Source organism: Staurois parvus, unplaced genomic scaffold, assembly GCF_062004578.1.
Source record: "Staurois parvus isolate SC_StPar_1 unplaced genomic scaffold, SC_StPar_1.0 ptg000604l, whole genome shotgun sequence".
Lineage (NCBI taxonomy): Eukaryota > Metazoa > Chordata > Amphibia > Anura > Ranidae > Staurois > Staurois parvus.
Genome location: NW_028318400.1, coordinates 3,017,913 through 3,035,693, shown reverse-complemented (window position 1 = coordinate 3,035,693; position 17,781 = coordinate 3,017,913). Strand labels below are relative to the sequence as shown.

Below are 17,781 nucleotides of genomic sequence, written 5' to 3'. Positions count from 1 at the left end.
AAATTGCACCGCTCAGGGCTGAAACATAGTTGCTGCCATTGTGGACTCCAGTTCTGTAATATTCACTTGTAAGTCACTGACCTGCAGCAGGCAATTACCTACGGGTGACCTGACATCTGATAATACACATACTTGTTCTTGGTCAGTGACTTCTGAAATTGTAAAGGAAAGATAAGAATGGCAGAGATGAAAATGAACACGATGGACCATGTGCTTGATAAAACAAATTAACTGTAGCAGCTGCCATATTTCCTTCCAGAAAGGTTCTTTTCACTGCCTTGTAAAGTCTACAATAATTTTCCACATTTAGAGTTGGCTCATGGCACATAGAGAAGACATAACTTTCCATTTAAATTGCACAATTTATAATATAAGCATGTTAACAAAAATATCAAAATGCATTGCCCATGTTTTTTATGGCCTTAGTCACAGAGCAGTTTGCACGTTGGGTGAAGCGGCAATCATAAACACATTCCAAGTGCAATGCAAGAGCTTGTACTAGAGTAATGCAAATGGTCACAACAAACTCGGCGGGAAGACTGTCCAAGTGGAAACACTCAGGGATCCCAAAAATGAATAAAAAGCAGGTTTCAGCCGAACTGACAGTGCCTTTGATGATGATGATGAGGGGAGGGGGCACAGGGGCAGAGTGCAGCGTGACCATCTCACACCCAAGCAGAAAGATGTTCAGAGAAGTTTTTATGCTTTCCTTCCTTGTCAGGAACCTTTCCCTGTCACTAGTTCTGTCCCTAATAGGTATGTGGTACGTGATCCTGCTCTACCCACTCACAAATGCCTACCAGAACCTGGACTTATAAAGCCACTGCTGACCCAAGATGGCCACCAAAGGTCACCTAGATGCAGCACAGCCAACTGGAACACTGCCTTCAGGGACCAGGAAACCATAGAGAAACTAGGCTTCTCCTGATTTCTTCTCCAGGCTGTGGTACCTCTTGGGACCAATGTCACCTACAGTGGACACAGCAAACTACACCTGCCTACAAGTTTACCTTTCATCACCGTAGAGCAGTAAATCTAATGAATGAGGATAGTTTTTGTGTGAAAAGCAATGTATCTTATACACATCTTTTTGCCATGATTAGGAAACCCAGCAGAGATTAGTGGAAACTGTCCATGGTATGATGTCACTCCTGGTTCCAGGTTAAAATAGTCAGGATGTGACTTACTCCTGTATTTTGGCAATCGGTGTCAGTAGACCCTGACTCTGTATACTGCTTGACATTATACTGTATCTCAAGCTGTTTGATTTCAGAAATATTTGCTTCATCTGATTTTAGTTTAATTTTGCATTAAACTTTACCTTGCATAATAGCCTTTAATAAACATTGTCTGTGTTCTTGTTGGGATGGGTGCTCTTTGTGAACTGTTATCAACTTTCATACTGTTACTAACTATATCATAAGCCACCTTTTCATCCATAAAACACACCTTTGGAACTGATCTATAAAAACTGCTGCTTGATATCCGCATTAATGATTACCATAAAAGGAAGTTTGTGTCTGTTAGGAGAAATATGTGCTGCATTCAGAATGCATCTTTAAAGGATCACCCATGGTTTTGCTTAATCATAATGTTTAATTATGAGTACTTGTGGAGATTAAGTAGAACAGGTCCTTTTGTAGTGCTGTTCTGAAATCTCTTATGGATTACCATGTTTTAGTTCAGACCAGAAGCAGGATCAATCAAAATAGGGAAAAATGTGCTTCATTCTCCATGCTATTTTGAATATTGAGGGTAATGTGAGCACAATGAAAACTTTGTTTTATCTCTTATGGATTGTGTACACCAGGGGTCTCCAAACTTCTTTAAGCATAGGACTTTGGGGTGGCCAGATGTTTGCGTCAGTGGGAGGAAATGTACCCCATTGTTGGTGTCATTGGGAAGAATAGTACCTCATGGTTGGTGTAAGTGGGAGAAATAGTACCCTATCATTGGCAGTGTGAGGAATAGTACCCCATCATTGGTGTCAGTAGGAAGAATAATACCCCATCATTGGTGTCAGTAGGAAGAATAATACCCCATCATTGGCATCAGTAGGAAGAATAGTGCCCCATCATTGGCGTCAGTGGAAGGAATGGGACCCCATCATTGGTGTCGGTAGAAGGAATAGGGTCCCATTATTGGTGTCAACAGAATAATACCCAATTATTGTTGTCAGTAGGAAGAATGGTTCCCCGTCGTTGGTGCCAGTAGGAAGAATGGTGCCCCGTCGTTGGTGTCAGTAGGAAGAATGGTGCCCCGTCGTTGGTGTCAGTAGGAAGAATGGTGCCCCGTCGTTGGTGTCAGTAGGAAGAATGGTGCCCCGTCGTTGGTGTCAGTAGGAAGAATGGTTCCCCGTCGTTGGTGTCAGTAGGAAGAATGGTTCCCCATCATTGGTATCAGTAGGAAGAATAGTGCTCCATCATTGGTGTCAGTAGGAAGAATAGTGTCTCATATCAATGAGGAACAGTACCTCAAGTGCCGGATAAAGACAAGCGAAGGGCTGCATCTAGCCCCCCCAGGCCTCAGTTGGAGGACCACTGGTATACACTGAAGACCAACTCCAGCCAAAATACAGAAGTACTGGAAGGTTTAAAATGCTGTGGTGAGAGTCTAGTTAACCCCTTCTTAATAGTAGGCATCTTTTTTTACCCGTTTAAAAGACTTGTACAAGTAAAATCAGATTGCAGCTCTCTCACGCATACCTGCAGTCCTTTCACCTGTGGGCCCACTTGACACTGCTGTAATCAACAGAGTTCTTGTTCTTTGAGCAGAGCAGGTGATCAGAGCAATAACCAGGAGGTGTGTTGGAGAGCTAGGCTGCTGTTAGAGTGTCAGAGCATTTGTTTTGAATCTCCTAGTAATTGCCAGCACAATGTGTTTTAACCAGGAAAACGGGCAACTGTAGTACGGTATATGCAGCCTGACTGCATTACAGTAATAAAATTATTCAGTTTGTCTTTAAATGTTTTTGTCTTTCTATTTTCTTTTTTTGGACACTCATTGCCTGGACAGGAAGGAAGTACAAATCTTTCCTTTGTGGACACAGACAAAAATAATATCCTGCCAGAGAGATGCTAAAAGTTTTCCAGTACATTGGGTTATGCTTTTAGATTAGAAAATGGTAAAGAAAGCTATAAGGACAGCCTAGGATAACCCCTCCAACTCCCAGCCTGCCTAAGTTTTTCGTTGGTGTCCTAGGAAAACGAACATCACCTCTCCTCTGAGAGAACAAAACCCTTTTTTTTTAATTCTTAACATTCCTTTTTTCCAAGTTTCTTTATTGCCTAGAGACGTATAAAGGGGCTTATTTTGCATCTTAGAAGAACCATGGCCAGCCTATAATGTGTCATTTGGAACTACAGGTGAAACTCGAAAAATTAGAATATCGTGCAAAAGTTAATTTATTTCAGTCATGTAACTTAAAAGGTGAAACTAATATATGAGATAGACTCATTACATGCAAAGAAAGATAGTTCAAGCTGTGATTTGTCATAATTGTGATGATTATGGCTTACAGCTCATGAAAACCCCAAATCCACAATCTCAGAAAATTAGAATATAGTGAAAAGGAGCAATATTCTAGGCTCAAAGTGTCCCACTATAATCAGCTAATTAAGCCATAACACCTGCAAAGGGTTCTTGAGCCTTTAAATGGTCTCTCAGTCTGGTTCAGTAGGAATCACAATCATGGGAAAGACTGCTGACCTGACAGTTGTGCAGAAGACCATCATTGACACCCTCCATAAGGAGGGAAAGCCTCAAAAAGTAATTACAAAAGAAGTTGGATGTTCCCAAAGTGCTGTATCAAAGCACATTAATAGAAAGTTATGTGGAAGGGAAAAGTGTGGAAGAAAAAGGTGTACAAGCAGCAGGGATGACCGCAGCCTTGAGAGGATTGTCAGGAAAAGGCCATTCAAAAGTGTTGGGTACTTTCACAAGGAGTGGACTGAGGCTGGAGTCAGTGCATCAAGAGTCACCACACACAGATCCTGGACATGGGCTTCAAATGTCGTATTCCTCTTGTCAAGCCTCTCCTGAACAACAAGCAACGTCAGAAGCGTCTTACCTGGGCTAAAGAAAAACAGACCTGGTCTGTTGCTCAGTGGTCCAAAGTCCTCTTTTGTGATGAGAGCAACTTTTGCATCTCATTTGGAAACCAAGGACCCAGAGTATGGAGGAAGAATGGAGAGGCACACACTGCAAGATGCTTGAAGTCCAGTGTGAAGTTTCCACAGTCTGTGTTGATTTGGGGAGCCATGTCATCTGCTGGTGTTGGTCCACTGTGCTTCATTAAGTCCAGGATCAACGCAGCCGTCTACCAGGAGATTTTGGAGCACTTCATGCTTCCTTCCGCAAACTAGCTTTATAGGGATGCTGACTTCATTTTCCAGCAGGACTTGGCACCTGCCCATACTGCCAAACGCATCAATGACCGTGGGATTACTGTGCTTGATTGGCCAGGAAACTCGCCTGACCTGAAGCCCATAGAGAATCTATGGGGCATTGCCAAGAGAACGATGAGAGACATGAGACCGAACAATGCAGAAGAGCTGAAGGCCGCTATTGAAGCATCCTGGTCTTCCATAACATTCAGCAGTGCCACAGGCTGATAGCTTCCATGCCACGCCGCATTGAGGCAGTAATTGCTGCAAAAGGGGCCCAAACCAAGTACTGAGTACATATGCATGCTTATACTTTTCAGAGGTCCAATATTGTTCTATGTACAATCCTTGTTTTATTGATTGCACGTAATCTAATTTTCTGAGATTGTGGATTTGGGGTTTTTATGAGCTGTAAGCCATAATCATCACAATTATGACAAATCACGGCTTGAACTATCTTGCTTTGCATGTAATGAGTCTATCTCATATATTAGTTTCACCTTTTAAGTTGCATTACTGGAATAAATGAACTTTTGCATGATATTCAAATTTTTCGAGTTTCACCAGTATATTCAAGGAAGGTGATTAAAGCTGGAGAGTGCAAAATCTGGTGCAGCTCTTTATAGAAACCAATCAGCTTCCAGTTTTATTTTCATAGTCAAAGCGTATATGAACAAGCTGAAGTTAGAAGCTGATTGGCTCCCATGCACAGCTGCACCAGATTTTGCATACTCCAGTTTTAGTAAATCAATCCCTAAGGGTCTATGCACACTGGCTTAAAGCTGCTCCTAGAGGAGTTTAGTATTTTGCCTGTAGAAGCAACTAATGTTACCCTATGTGTCCATGCACATTAGGTCGTTTAGAGCCATATTTTAAGCCCAGTGTATAGAGGCAGAAAAAAAAACCCTTCTGTTTTGCATTTTTAACAGCAGTTTTCTGGCATAAAAAAAGCTAAATGCACCTAAACGCTAGTACAAAAAACACTCAAAATTAGCGTGTTTTTTTTCTGCCAAGTGCACTGACATTTTTTTAATCTAGTGTGCATGGATCCTAAAGGTGCTAGTCTCTCTACTTATGTGCAAGGTGCTGCAGAATGCTTTACTGGTCCAGGACTGTGGTGCGCTTATCTGGTGTAACCCTGTTCCTAATAATCCTGTAAAAAGTATGCCCCCACTTAAGGGGTAAAGAGTGGTAGGAACAGCATGCTCCTTAGATTCTGCCTCTTTATCCCCTGAGGTTGTCCAGCTTTCCATCCTCTTTTCTCAGCCCCATGGTGATTTCTGTGAATAGATTCCTCCATGGATATAGTAACATCCTGCACCTGGTATTTTGGTGAGATCCATACTGCAAACATGCCTTTGTTTGCCCTAATTGAGTTATAGCTAATTGTGGGCACTGTATTTTATTACTGGAGCAACATGGGTTTTCCCCTTAAATAATATATAAACCCAACATTTCATATTCCTGATATGTGCCTGCTGTACAATGTACTTGTATGAAAAGGAATCCTGTACTCTGTATTGCTTCCTTTGTGTGAAATTCCTGGTTATCCTTCCAGTTTTTTTATATCTATACACAAATATTTTGCCTTTCATTTCTATTTTAAACTGAATGGATCGTTTTACAAAGTGAGGGTTTACAATCACTTTCAGCCACCAACTTGTATGCCCTGGTTGGTTTTCTAGTGTTAATTACATGCTGCCAGGCACAAGTAGTTGACTTTCTGTGCTGTGTATCTACCGCAGTGAACTCTTTACATCAACCAGCCTCTCTTTAACAATATTACACAGTAACCGCACCGTGATGGTTAAGTACATACTGTGGAAAGATTATTCATTTAATTGATACTACAATTTTAACCGCTTTTGATCGCATTCTAGCTGGCTGCATGCTTTGTATGGTTCTTTCACACAGCTGTTGATGTTTGCATGCTACCTTTGAGATACAGATTTTTGCATGTGGTGCACTACTTTAAATTTATCTGCTTAATGCTTATTTGCATTTCTCCGGCTTAGTGCATTCTGATTTATTTGCATGGTCTGTTTATATGTTGATGAACACTTGCATGTTACTAGGCATGAGCGAAGACCCAATACACTGAGCATCAATCATTGTTTTATTTTTATGCTTGTTTAGTTGCCTTCAGTTTAACTATATCATGAGAGGCTCGTCTGAGCAATATTATTTCTTCTATCCTACATGATTGACTCCCCCAATGCTCTATACAACCCTAGCTACTGTATGTGCCAGTTGACACTACTTCAGCCTAAATCATACTGTACATTATACATTTATAGTACCTGTATAGAAGGCATTTTCTATACAATGTTAGGTATCCACAAGTTCTCTTGAACTCAGAATTCTTTCACAATGCTGGATCTCCCTGCTGTCCTTCGCACCAGATTTATTTATACAATTGAAGATAGTTTAAATCAATATATGGGACAATGCATTGGTCTGCAGTGATTGTTCTATTCATTAAGGTTAAAAGCCTTCTGGGTGCAGCCCCCCCCCCCCCCCCAGCTCCCCTATACTTACCTGAGACCCATCGCGGTCCAGCAATGTGCATGAGAGCTGCGGGTCTCTCTCTCCTCATTGGCTCACACAGCTGTCATCCATCCGATATTCTCATTGTGTGTACAAGGCTTTAATTTATTGATTGCATTGATGAGATGACTTTTGCGTTGAAAGTGCCAAAGTGCCTTGGCAAAGACTTTCATGGTTGAATCATCAGTCATTCTTTTCACAAATGCTGCAGATTAGAAGATTTAAAAAAAACTTTTGAAATTAAATACACATGTTAAAAAGCTTGAGATTTTTGTGATTGGTGATAAGCTTTTTGTACCTTAACACTAGAATCTGTGCTAGTTTACTGCCCTTTTCTTATATGTAAGGGTTAAGTAACTTTCATGTGTACACAGAATTTACTTGTGTATCGAAGTACCATGGTACTCAGACATACTGTAGTGAAGAGTACTTCAAATGCATATAAATGCCTTACTGCGATTGATATCTGCCTGAATCTTACAGCGTGATGGCGAACTCAGTGTTCCATCTTCTATTTGACATTCATTATTGCCCATTATCTTCTGTATGCACAGCATAGGTCTGTTTATTTTGCTCATTTTGCAATGACAGCACATCTCACTCTAAAATATGTCTGGAATTGAAGTGCTTATTGTAAGCATTGTGATGCGCTTGAAGCCCCTTATTTTTAAGTACTTTACCCAGAAAATGTCTATAAGAAGATATTTCTCTTCTTGCAATCGACAAAGACAATTTCAGAAATGTACCCTGTCAACCCTGTTTTTTTTATATAGTATGTACATTTATTGAATGTCATCTTAACAAGTATAAAAGGAATACTGTTTGCAAGTGTATTATTTATTGCTGTGCGTTACTACAGTAAAGCCAATCTGTAGGTTTGGCATATATGTTAGAGAGGAACTAAAGTCCCCTATATTCTCCTGACCTCCAGCAATGTAATGTTTGTGAGCTACCTCACCAGCATCAACGCCTTGCCGGTCTTCTTTCAGATTTATCATCTACGGCCATCTTTACTGGTCTGACTGGAATGATGTAACTCGCCTTCATACACCAGATGGACTTTTGTCTTTTTTTTCAGCCAGACTAACTATGTAACATGGAAGTTAATTTATCCTGGGACTGAGGCATACACATGTGCAGCTTGGTGTACATTCTAAAGTTTGCGAGCAGGAAGATTTTATTGCATAGTAGTTTTCTTCTGCAATATTAGGTTTTCCTGCTCACAAATTACAGAATTGGACAGGGAATGGCAAACAAAAGGTGTCAGTCAACAGAAACCGCCCGACATTTGGCCCATGTGTACAGCAGCCTATCTGACAGAAGCTGGCTCAACATCCAGCTTCTATTGGACAGGCATACTGTTAAAACAGTAGCCTAACGGAATCCGATCAGCGCTTCAGATGTGTTCTGGCGTGGGTGGTCGGTCCCCCTGTCAGTACTGTGTTCTCCCCACTGAACTTTTGAATTCTAACATTTGGGTTGAGCGAAAACAAAACTGCTTGTGTGTACCAGTCTTTAGGAGAATAGTTATCTTTACCACTCTGGTTAAATGCATCACCATTCCCCTTCTCTTTATCAAGAATTTTCTACTTGCAAGATTGTTTCATGTGGAGCAAAAGAGTGCTCTTAGATGCAGTATCTGGAATCGGTAGAGCCTCGGCATAGCCTTGAAATTGATACCTGCTATGCGAAAGACATGGAATTGGACTGTAATGTGTCCTTCAGGCACTGGGCTTGCTTGGGCACTTCCCAGGTCCTGCTGTGCTCTACAGCAGTGATCTCCAAACTGTGGCCCAGGGGCTGGATGTGGCCCTTTGCTTGCCATTATCTGGCCCTTGGGGCAATATTTCTCCCACCTATACGAGGAGCTAATCCTCCTACTGACAGCAACATTTGGCCACAATATCTGCAACTGACACCAACGACGACAGAAGGAAATATTCCTCCCACTAACGCCAACGATGGGGCATTATTCCATCCACTGACACCAACAATGGGGCATTATTCCATTCACAATTCCATCCACTGACACAAATGAAGGAGTACTATTCCCACTGCCATTCACAATTACATCCACTGACACAAACGAAGGAGTACTATTCTTCCCGCTGACACCAACAGTGGGGCACTGTTCCTCCCACTGACACCAATAATGAAGTATTGTTTGCTCCCACGCTAGGACATTTTCTACACCCACTGGCCACAGTCCAGCCCCCCTATAGCCTGAAGGATAGCAAACTGGCCCTTTTGTTTAGAAAGTTTGGAGACCCCTGCTCTACAGGTTTAGGGCCTTGATACACTTGTTCCTGAAGACCTCCTGGTGATCATGCTAGAAAGGTCCATGTTCAGGCATTTCCTGTTATAATGTGACACTTCCCTGGCTGTGAGTGGTATTCTGCATTGTCACACAGGCTTCTGATGGAGACTGCAGGTGGCCCTATATTATTTGTTTATTAGAGGTATTGTTTGCGCAGTGCTGTACATATATTGACTTTCATATCAATCTGTGCCTTCAAATAGCTTACAATCTAAGGCCTCTACCGCTCATGCATACATATACATACTAGTGCCAATTACCTACAGGCATGTTTTTCGGGTGTGAGAGGAAACTGGACTACCTGGAGGGAAACCCATGTGCACAAATGGGGAGTATGCAGATTCCACGTAGGTAGTGTCATAGCTGGGATTCACCTTTTCTAGGTATGGCTTTGTCACCAAGAAACTTGCCCTAAGACAATTCCTCCATCACTGGAATGCATGCATATGGGCAGTAAGTGTCTGCAAAGATGCTCCTGGAGATCAGAAATATTGATATACTAAAAACGATAAAATATTATAAAAAAACGTTAATGACACTGCATCAGAATGCTGTTGCCATGCAAAGTGTTCTGTGTTTCAATCTTATACATTGACCATTATCTTTATGGTTGCATGTTTGTTAGGAAAAGTGAGGATTCCTCCTTCTTTATGTGTCACGGGGTGTCTGCGCATGGTGGTGCCTTGGTTTGATGGGGTTGTTAACAAACTAACCAGAATTGCTCTATTCATCATTTTGCATAATCCATTTTATCATGTATAAGCAAACTGACACCTAGGAGTCTGTTTTAAATCATTTTCACGGAATGCACACATTTTGGCTATAATTTTTGTAATAGCGCTAACGATCGCAGGAATTTATTACATAAATTACAGCCAAAATGTATGCAGCATGCACAAATATGTTTCAAATTTATCAAACATTTGTTGAGATGAATGCCAAAGTCTCAGACAAAGCACAACATTGTTAATCTGCCAATCCAAAAAAAGTATATGCGTAAAGCAGAACTCTGGGCAAAAACGTATTTACATGTTCATGTTGCTGATTTCCTACCTTTACTGAATATGTCATCCATCTTCTAGTTTACGCAGTAGTTGCTCTGAAATAGCCTGTTCATTTTCAAAATAAACCCTTAATTCTCTTTGGTTTCCTTTCTGTAAGACCGGTGGCTGCTATGCCTCCTATTCCCTTGGCACATCCCTTCTGTAGTTTTCTTCAGGAAGCAGTGATGTAATTCAGCCCCACTTGCAATGGTGGGAAGACTGTGACAGTCAGACGCATTCAACATGTACAGGCCTAGTGTACCCACCAACATTCACTACAATACCCTGTGGTTGATGAGGACTGTAGTTTCCTTTTAGTGCAGAGAGAGAGGATTTTCTGTTTTGGTTGCACTACTTAGGGGAAAAAAAAAAAAAAAGTTCTGCTCCAGAAATCTTGAGGCCTGTAGCTGAGATCAAAACTTTTCCACAATAGACTGCTATAGGATGATTTCACAAAGCTAACACACCAGGATGATGACTGCTATTAAAAAATATCAATGGTTATTTCAGCTAACTTCTTTAAGGCATAAAGGATTTCAGTGGTGGATAAAAAAAAGGTCTTATGCTTGTGTAATGCTTTGTGAATTCTGCCTTGTGTGTCTTGGACACAAATATGTAATTTGGTCTCCCACGGGTTCCTCCTAAATCAATATCTGTTGCAGTTGCTTAATGCAAACCAACATGCCCTCCACAAAACGTACTTTAAACTTTGCACTCATTTCTTTAGCCATTATTATAATGTTTTGCTACAGGTCTTGTCTCACCGAGCCTATAATTTTGGTGTAGGTAAGGCCTCATGCACATAGGGCATTTTTGCAGCCACTTTCAGGGCATCGGGCATTTATTTTTTTTTATGCCGCACCATGTTATCGTAATGTGCCCATGCACACATAGACTTTTAGGAGCTTTTAGTGACAGGAGTGTTTACAGACAGGAAGAAAAACCCAGGACCAGTGCATCGAAAAGCAGCAGCGTTTTGGCAGAAAAACGTTTGGTGCCTGTGAACGCTAGGTATGTTTAGCATTTGAGTGTTAATGCATTTCAGTGGCCAAAATAAATAATTATTCTCGCCAAAAACATGAATTAACTCCCAAGTGCTTGACGCCTGCAAACGCGTCTAAATTCTTGTAAAAGAAAAGCGCTAGACACTTTTACAAGTGTCAGGTGTTTTTTGCTCTGCAAAAACACTGCTGCCAGGAGGAAGGCTTCTAGGAGAGTTTTTTTTTTTTTCAACACCCTGTTTGCATGGGGCCTAAGAAGGCTGGGTGAAGCAGACCAAAGTTGCTGGTGCGCACTACATGATCTTAGAGCAGGTAGTTTTTACATATATTAGCAGTTTCATCTTGCCGGGAGCTCTCTCTTAAGTTGTCATAAGTCGTATATTGTAAGTGCATATACCTGTATTAATATATATCTTGCTTTTAGGATATTGTAAAAAATGAAAACTGGAAAAATACAAGAACAAATAAAATGACACCATTCACCACGGCAAGCCCTGCTGTCAATAGCAGTGAATTAAAGGTCTGTATACGTCATCAGTAGATGCTTGTTATAAATAGTTTAAAGAGTTTTGGTCAAAGCAGTGTAAACTGTAGTTCAATGTTTCTAAATGTAAGATAATGCACCTAGGGAAAAATAATAATTTCACAGTGAAAAATAATGGAACAGTGCTGGGTAGCTCTACAGAGGAAAAGGATTTGGGGGTATTTAAAATCGGATTGCTTTCCCCACTGCCTGGCCACAATGTTTGCTCATTTAGTAAACAAAATTCCAGGATACATCATTACATAGGTCACCACCAGAATATGGTGTCCAGTTCTGGAGACTTCACTTACAGAAAGATATTGATAAGCTAGAACAAGCCCAGAGACGGGTAACAAAATGGTGAAGGGTCTGAGGACTGAAACATATCAGGAGAGACTTCAGGAACTTAATTTGTACAATCTGGAGGAAAGAAGTGAAAGAGGAGACATGACTGAAACTAGTGGTGCACCAAAATGAAAATTCTGGTGCTGAAACCAAAACTTCAGGATGCACTTGGCCGAAAACCGAAATGTCTGCATGTGTGAAGGTGAGGAGGCTCAATTTTTTTTTTATTTTTTTATTTTAAACTTATGATTTTATTGCTATCACATAGGGGAAAATAATCCCATATGTGACGGCAAGTAAGTGAGAGGTCCTCTTTCTAGGGGGAGGGGGTGGGCAGGGGGGCAGTGTGTGCAAGGAGGGGGCAGGAGAGGAGCACTGTATATAGACAGGCTCCCTCACTTGCCGCTGCTACATATCATTGCTGATTTTTAAATGCAGTTGCCGGCTTGTGTTTTTCTTCACTTTATAGCTCCGAGAAGGGGCTGTCATAAAGTAAAGGGGCGGGCGGCCACTTGGTAATGTCACTGGGTGACCCCGCCCTTTTTTAATTTTAACGGCAGGGCGAATGACTGCTCTGTCACTGAGCTATAGTGAAGAAGAAAAAAGCCGGCAATTGCATTTAAAAACTGGCAGTGACATTTAGCGGCGGCAAGTGAGGAAGCCTGTCTGTATACACTGCTTACCTATTCTCCTTCTCCGCCGCCCCCCACCCCACTGCCTTCTGCAGTACACACAGCCCCCCAAACTCCCCAGCCAAATAGTCGGTCTGCTCCTCACTGGGACCAGTTCTCTCGTTATTGGCACCTGTATTGAGCTATTTTCGGCGGATGTGTTTTGGTGCTTCCCTAACTGAATCCTTTAAATACATTCGGGGGGGGATAAGGTTGAAGAGGACAGTATTTTCAATATGAAACTAAGATCAAGGGGAAGCAGGGACATAACCACAAACTAACTGGAGGAAAGTTGAAAACTAATCTTAGAAAGTATTATTTTACTGAAAAATTATTTGATGCTTGGAATAGGCTTCCACCAAAGGTAGTGAATCAGTCAACAGTAAGTGAATTCAAACATGTTTGGGACAAACATAGATCTATACTCAGACAAACAACAAAAAAATACAAAAACATGTATATATTAAAAAAATAATAATAATGGACCAATAGGTCTTTTTTTCTGCCGTCATTTTTCTACTGTATGTTTCTATTGCTAACTTCAGTAGGCCTGGTTCATACTAACATAGAATGGGAATGTTCACTTGATTTGTGTGGCTGACCACTTCAACAAATTCATCAAAAGATGAGGAAACACAGGACAGGACAAAGGGAAGCAATGCTGGTGTTTTAGTGCAGAATAAAACTAGGATAGGAGAGTAAATGCTTCTTACAAAGTTATTTATATGAGTAACTATAATGCTGTAGTAGACCGAAATGTGAAAAGTTTAAGCCATGGGTCTCCATTAGTCCTTCCACTGTATTGCTAGCATACTGTATTCTTAGAAAATTTGGCTTCTGGGCACACTATAGCTGACTGTGTATTTATTAGCAAATGTCATAGTTTGCATTGATTCAGAGGTTCTTTGGTATTAAATATTTATATTTGAAAATTGTTTAATAATAACTGTGATGCCCACATAAACATTACGGGATATATATCTTTATTTCAGAAACAAACATTGACAAAGCAGCCGTCTACTTCCAGCACTGCCTCTAGTCGAAAGAAAGATGGGACCCTGCAAAGGCTTGGGGAATTCTTACAGAGCTCTCCTTCGATTTTCCAGCATAAAGGTATTAACCCATCTGATATGTTCAGTTTCATTCAGGAGCTGTTCTGATTCTCAGTAGATTTTACATTCATTGATAATGCTCAAATTTAACTGTGTTTACTTTCAAAGCCAAAAAATTGCTGGGAACAATTGCGGCCCCGAAGACGACAGATATGATCTCTGGAAATAAAGAGGAGAGTAAACCTAAGAAGACCAGGAGAAAGTTGTACACTGCTGAAATCTCAGCTCCACTAGACATCCCTGCTTCTGCAGTAAGTATATGATCACAATGTATCTTGGGAAGTACCACTTTCTCTTTTAAAAGTGAAATTAGAAGACATTTGGTCACTTACAAGGTGAGACCAATGTGAACCAGGCATACAGTAGCTGTTAAGTTGTATGACAGGTATTGTTATGTCTAAAGCCTCAATTTAGATATTGACATCTTAAAGTGGTTGTAAAGTTAATTTTTTTTTCCTAAGGTAAAAAACATGGGTATACTTGCTTGCTCTGTGCAATGGTATAACAGAGCAGCTTTGAATCGCCTCTTCTGGGATCTCCCACCCGTGCTGTAGGCTCCTCCTCTTCCGTGTATGCCACCATAGGAAGCGCTTCCTATGGTGGCAAACATGCGGGTTTGTCCATTGACACACACACCTACCTGCCCCCACTTCCCCCTCACTGGGTGAGGCAATGGCTTCCACTGCACTCAGCCAGAAACAGGCACTGAAAGGGTTTTAGTCTTAATGCATAGAAAGCAGTAAGGTAAAGAAAAAAAAAAAAACCTTATGACTTTAGAACCACTTTAAGTTCATACACTTGTTATATTAGGCCAATTTAGTCAAGAATAAGTCACCAGAATCATCAAAAACATGCAATCCTACCTCCACCCCCAACACCAATTTCATCATATGGTTATACAAAGCCACTACTGATAATGTAATACCACTGCAAGTTTCAGTTATTCCTTGGGCCCCGGTTTATATTAAACAAGCATAAACTGTAGTCAACCAGGTTTGCTTGCAGTCACAGCCAGCAGCAACACATTCACAAAAGTTAACATTAAGTGTAGAATATGAATTTCAGGAAAGGTTATGTGTTTTTTCTTATGTTTGGAAGCCTGTGATATTAATTAATAAATAAGGAGGATTTAGATTTGTGCAGCTAAATCTTAGGATTTCCTATTGTGAGTATGTAAGAGCACTGCCTAACCTACAACATTTACAGGTTTGGTGGCTGTGTAGTAGTTCCCAGGTTTGATAGGGTGGGCTTGCTTTAAGGACCATGACTATCTGTGAACTTGGAAAGGCAAAATCTTGCTATTGATGCCTGCTTGAGTGATTTAGAATAATATACCCCTTACGAAGATGGTGGAATGATCAAATTTTAGGCGTATGTTAATTTACTCTAAAGGCAGTAGAAGAATAGGCTATGGGCTAATGGACTGATACCTAGCCCTTGAGGACCAGGACTTTCCTCATTATCCATCAGGAAACCTAGTTGTTGCTTGAAATTACAGATTATGGGTGACTGTCATGTAGTGTATTTGGGTACCTTAAAGTGGTTGTAAACACAAATACCCAGTGAATTGGCTGGCCTCAGGTGATACACAAAGATGAAAAAAAAAATCCTCCTACATAAGTTGTAATTCTTTACCTGCAGTCTACTCTACAGTGGTTCAAAGGCCAGAATTTATAAAGATGTCTGAGAGTTAGAAAAAAGGTGAAGAGCTGAGATTACACTCTGCAGAACTCAGTGAGGAGAGCTTTGAGAACTGATTGGAAGGAAATGACACAACCCTTCCACACAGCATGCAGGAGCAGAGCTGAGGCTTTCAATCTGCTGGAGTTCCCTCCCCTGTCACCATTTTTCTCTTGGTGTCATAAAAACTTGTCCTAAGTAATTTATAGTGATAGAAGAATAAAGCAGCAGGTAGAAATGACACTTGGTGCTCTTATTGAGACAAGTATATAGTAGAGGTATGCTTTGTTCATATTTCATGTTTGAGGTTTACAACCACTTTAATTCTAAAATGTTGTGGCTTTAGAAATGCTTTAGATAGTACGAGAATAGAAATACCTGTGTGGGTTCTTTTTTTTTTTTTTTGTAAGCGAATGTAGAAAAGCTGATCACCTGTGGAATGCCTATTCTATATGACCATAACAGTCTGCCTTAGATTTTGAGTGATTTTGCTCTCTAAATGTATTTTGATTGTTTCGTAATATCATTGGGTAAATTAAAGAGAGTACTAATGCAGCTCTTTTGCTTTCCCATAGATCATTATGGACACTAAGGAAAAGGAAAGTGACCACCTTATAATGAAGAGAAGGCTTAGAACCAGAACAGCTAAATAAACCTGATCTTTTTCTACTCTTTATTTCTGGTGTATTCATATAACACATGTAGATATGCCTATTTCCTATGTTTTTGTACAGATGTTAATTACCTACATTTTATTATTGTAAGTAAGTGTATAGTTGGAATATTTTATTTCCTTATTTTTTTCCATTTAAATATAGTTATTGTGCATTTCTTTATACACCACAATGTAAACTTTTGTCAATATTACTTTATAGCAAAGCCTTTGCTTATTGTTTTTCAAAACAAATTCTGTAAAATCGCAAATTTCACTGGTATCATTGATGAAAATTTAAGTTTAAACACAATTTTTGGCCTTGAAAATTATTCATTGTCATTTAGAGTTCTGGTCTTAGATTTTATTTTACTCTTTGGTCTGTAAAATTGTGACCACACGCGCCCATATTCCACAGCTTTTCTTTTGTTTAGAGCAGTATTATGGAACATATGCAATATAAATGAATAAGTACCAAGCAGTACAAATATTCCTAGTGATAAAACATAAAATCATAAGCCGTGCGCTACTATAAAGACATCACATAAATTCCAACTATACACAAAAAAAAGTTAAACAAAAATGCTCATCTTATGTATTTATATCAAACAATATATCTTGAAAGATCAACACCATTTACTGTGACAAAGCAGAAGAGGTCTCAAGTGTTCATTTATTCTCATAGATATCCTTCTTGTCCAATAATCTAACCGCGTCATCTATCACTTTCTCATTCTGTGTTAATGATTCTACTTTTACATAGTCACCAAGTGCCGATAACACTTCAACGGCAATAGTGTGCTCTCACCTTTTTAATAGACCTCACAAGTAGGTGTAATGCGCTTGCCCCTTGTAGTGGGGACCCCTATACCACAGATGTGATGACTTCTTCCAATCCACTGGTGTTTCGCAATCCTTGGGTGGATATTGCTAAAACAGTCAAAAAAAACCTCCTCTTCACCTCCTTTTTTCTAACTCTCAGACAAGCTTTAATATAGTGCTCTCCAAATAAAAAAAAAACAAAATTTTTTACTTAAAAATAGAATACACTCAACTTTTTTGGTGCACAGAACAGGTGCACACAGTATACAGACATGTATTGTTGAAACCAAATAACAAAATGGCCAACTGTACACTTCTGGTTAGTGCGGCTTGACGTCACCGTCTCCTCTCAATGTGTTACGTCATTTGATCGTGTGACTTTATCAGGGGAAAGATTGATTGAGAAGCACCAGTGGATTGGAGGAAGCCATCACATCTGTGGTATTGGGGACCCCTCTACAAGGGACAAGCGCAAAAGACCTTCTTGTGAGGTCTATTAAAAAAGTGAGAGCATACTATTGCCGGTGAAGGGTTATTTGCATGTGGTGACTATATAAAAAGGAGAATTATTAATGCAGAATGAAAAAGTGATAGATGACACGGATGGATTATTGGACAAGAAGGATATCTATGAGAATATACTGTATGAACACTTGAGACTCTTTTAAGCTTTGTCACAGTAA

General features: G+C 40.2%; 1 protein-coding gene across 4 annotated transcripts in view; it reads left to right on the top strand.

The window, feature by feature from the left end:
- The window catches only part of KIF20B (kinesin family member 20B), a 126,526-nt gene extending 109,937 nt beyond the window's left edge, over nt 1-16,589 (top strand). For all 4 annotated transcript variants that reach the window (XM_089692770.1, XM_089692768.1, XM_089692767.1 and 1 more), the window contains 4 exons: nt 11,718-11,813; nt 13,825-13,945; nt 14,053-14,195; nt 16,200-16,589. In XM_089692770.1, the coding sequence (XP_089548896.1) occupies nt 11,718-11,813; nt 13,825-13,945; nt 14,053-14,195; nt 16,200-16,277 (438 nt within the window). In that variant the 3' untranslated portion in view covers nt 16,278-16,589. The remainder of the gene's footprint in view (nt 1-11,717; nt 11,814-13,824; nt 13,946-14,052; nt 14,196-16,199) is intronic.
- Nucleotides 16,590-17,781: the final 1,192 nt, after the last annotated feature.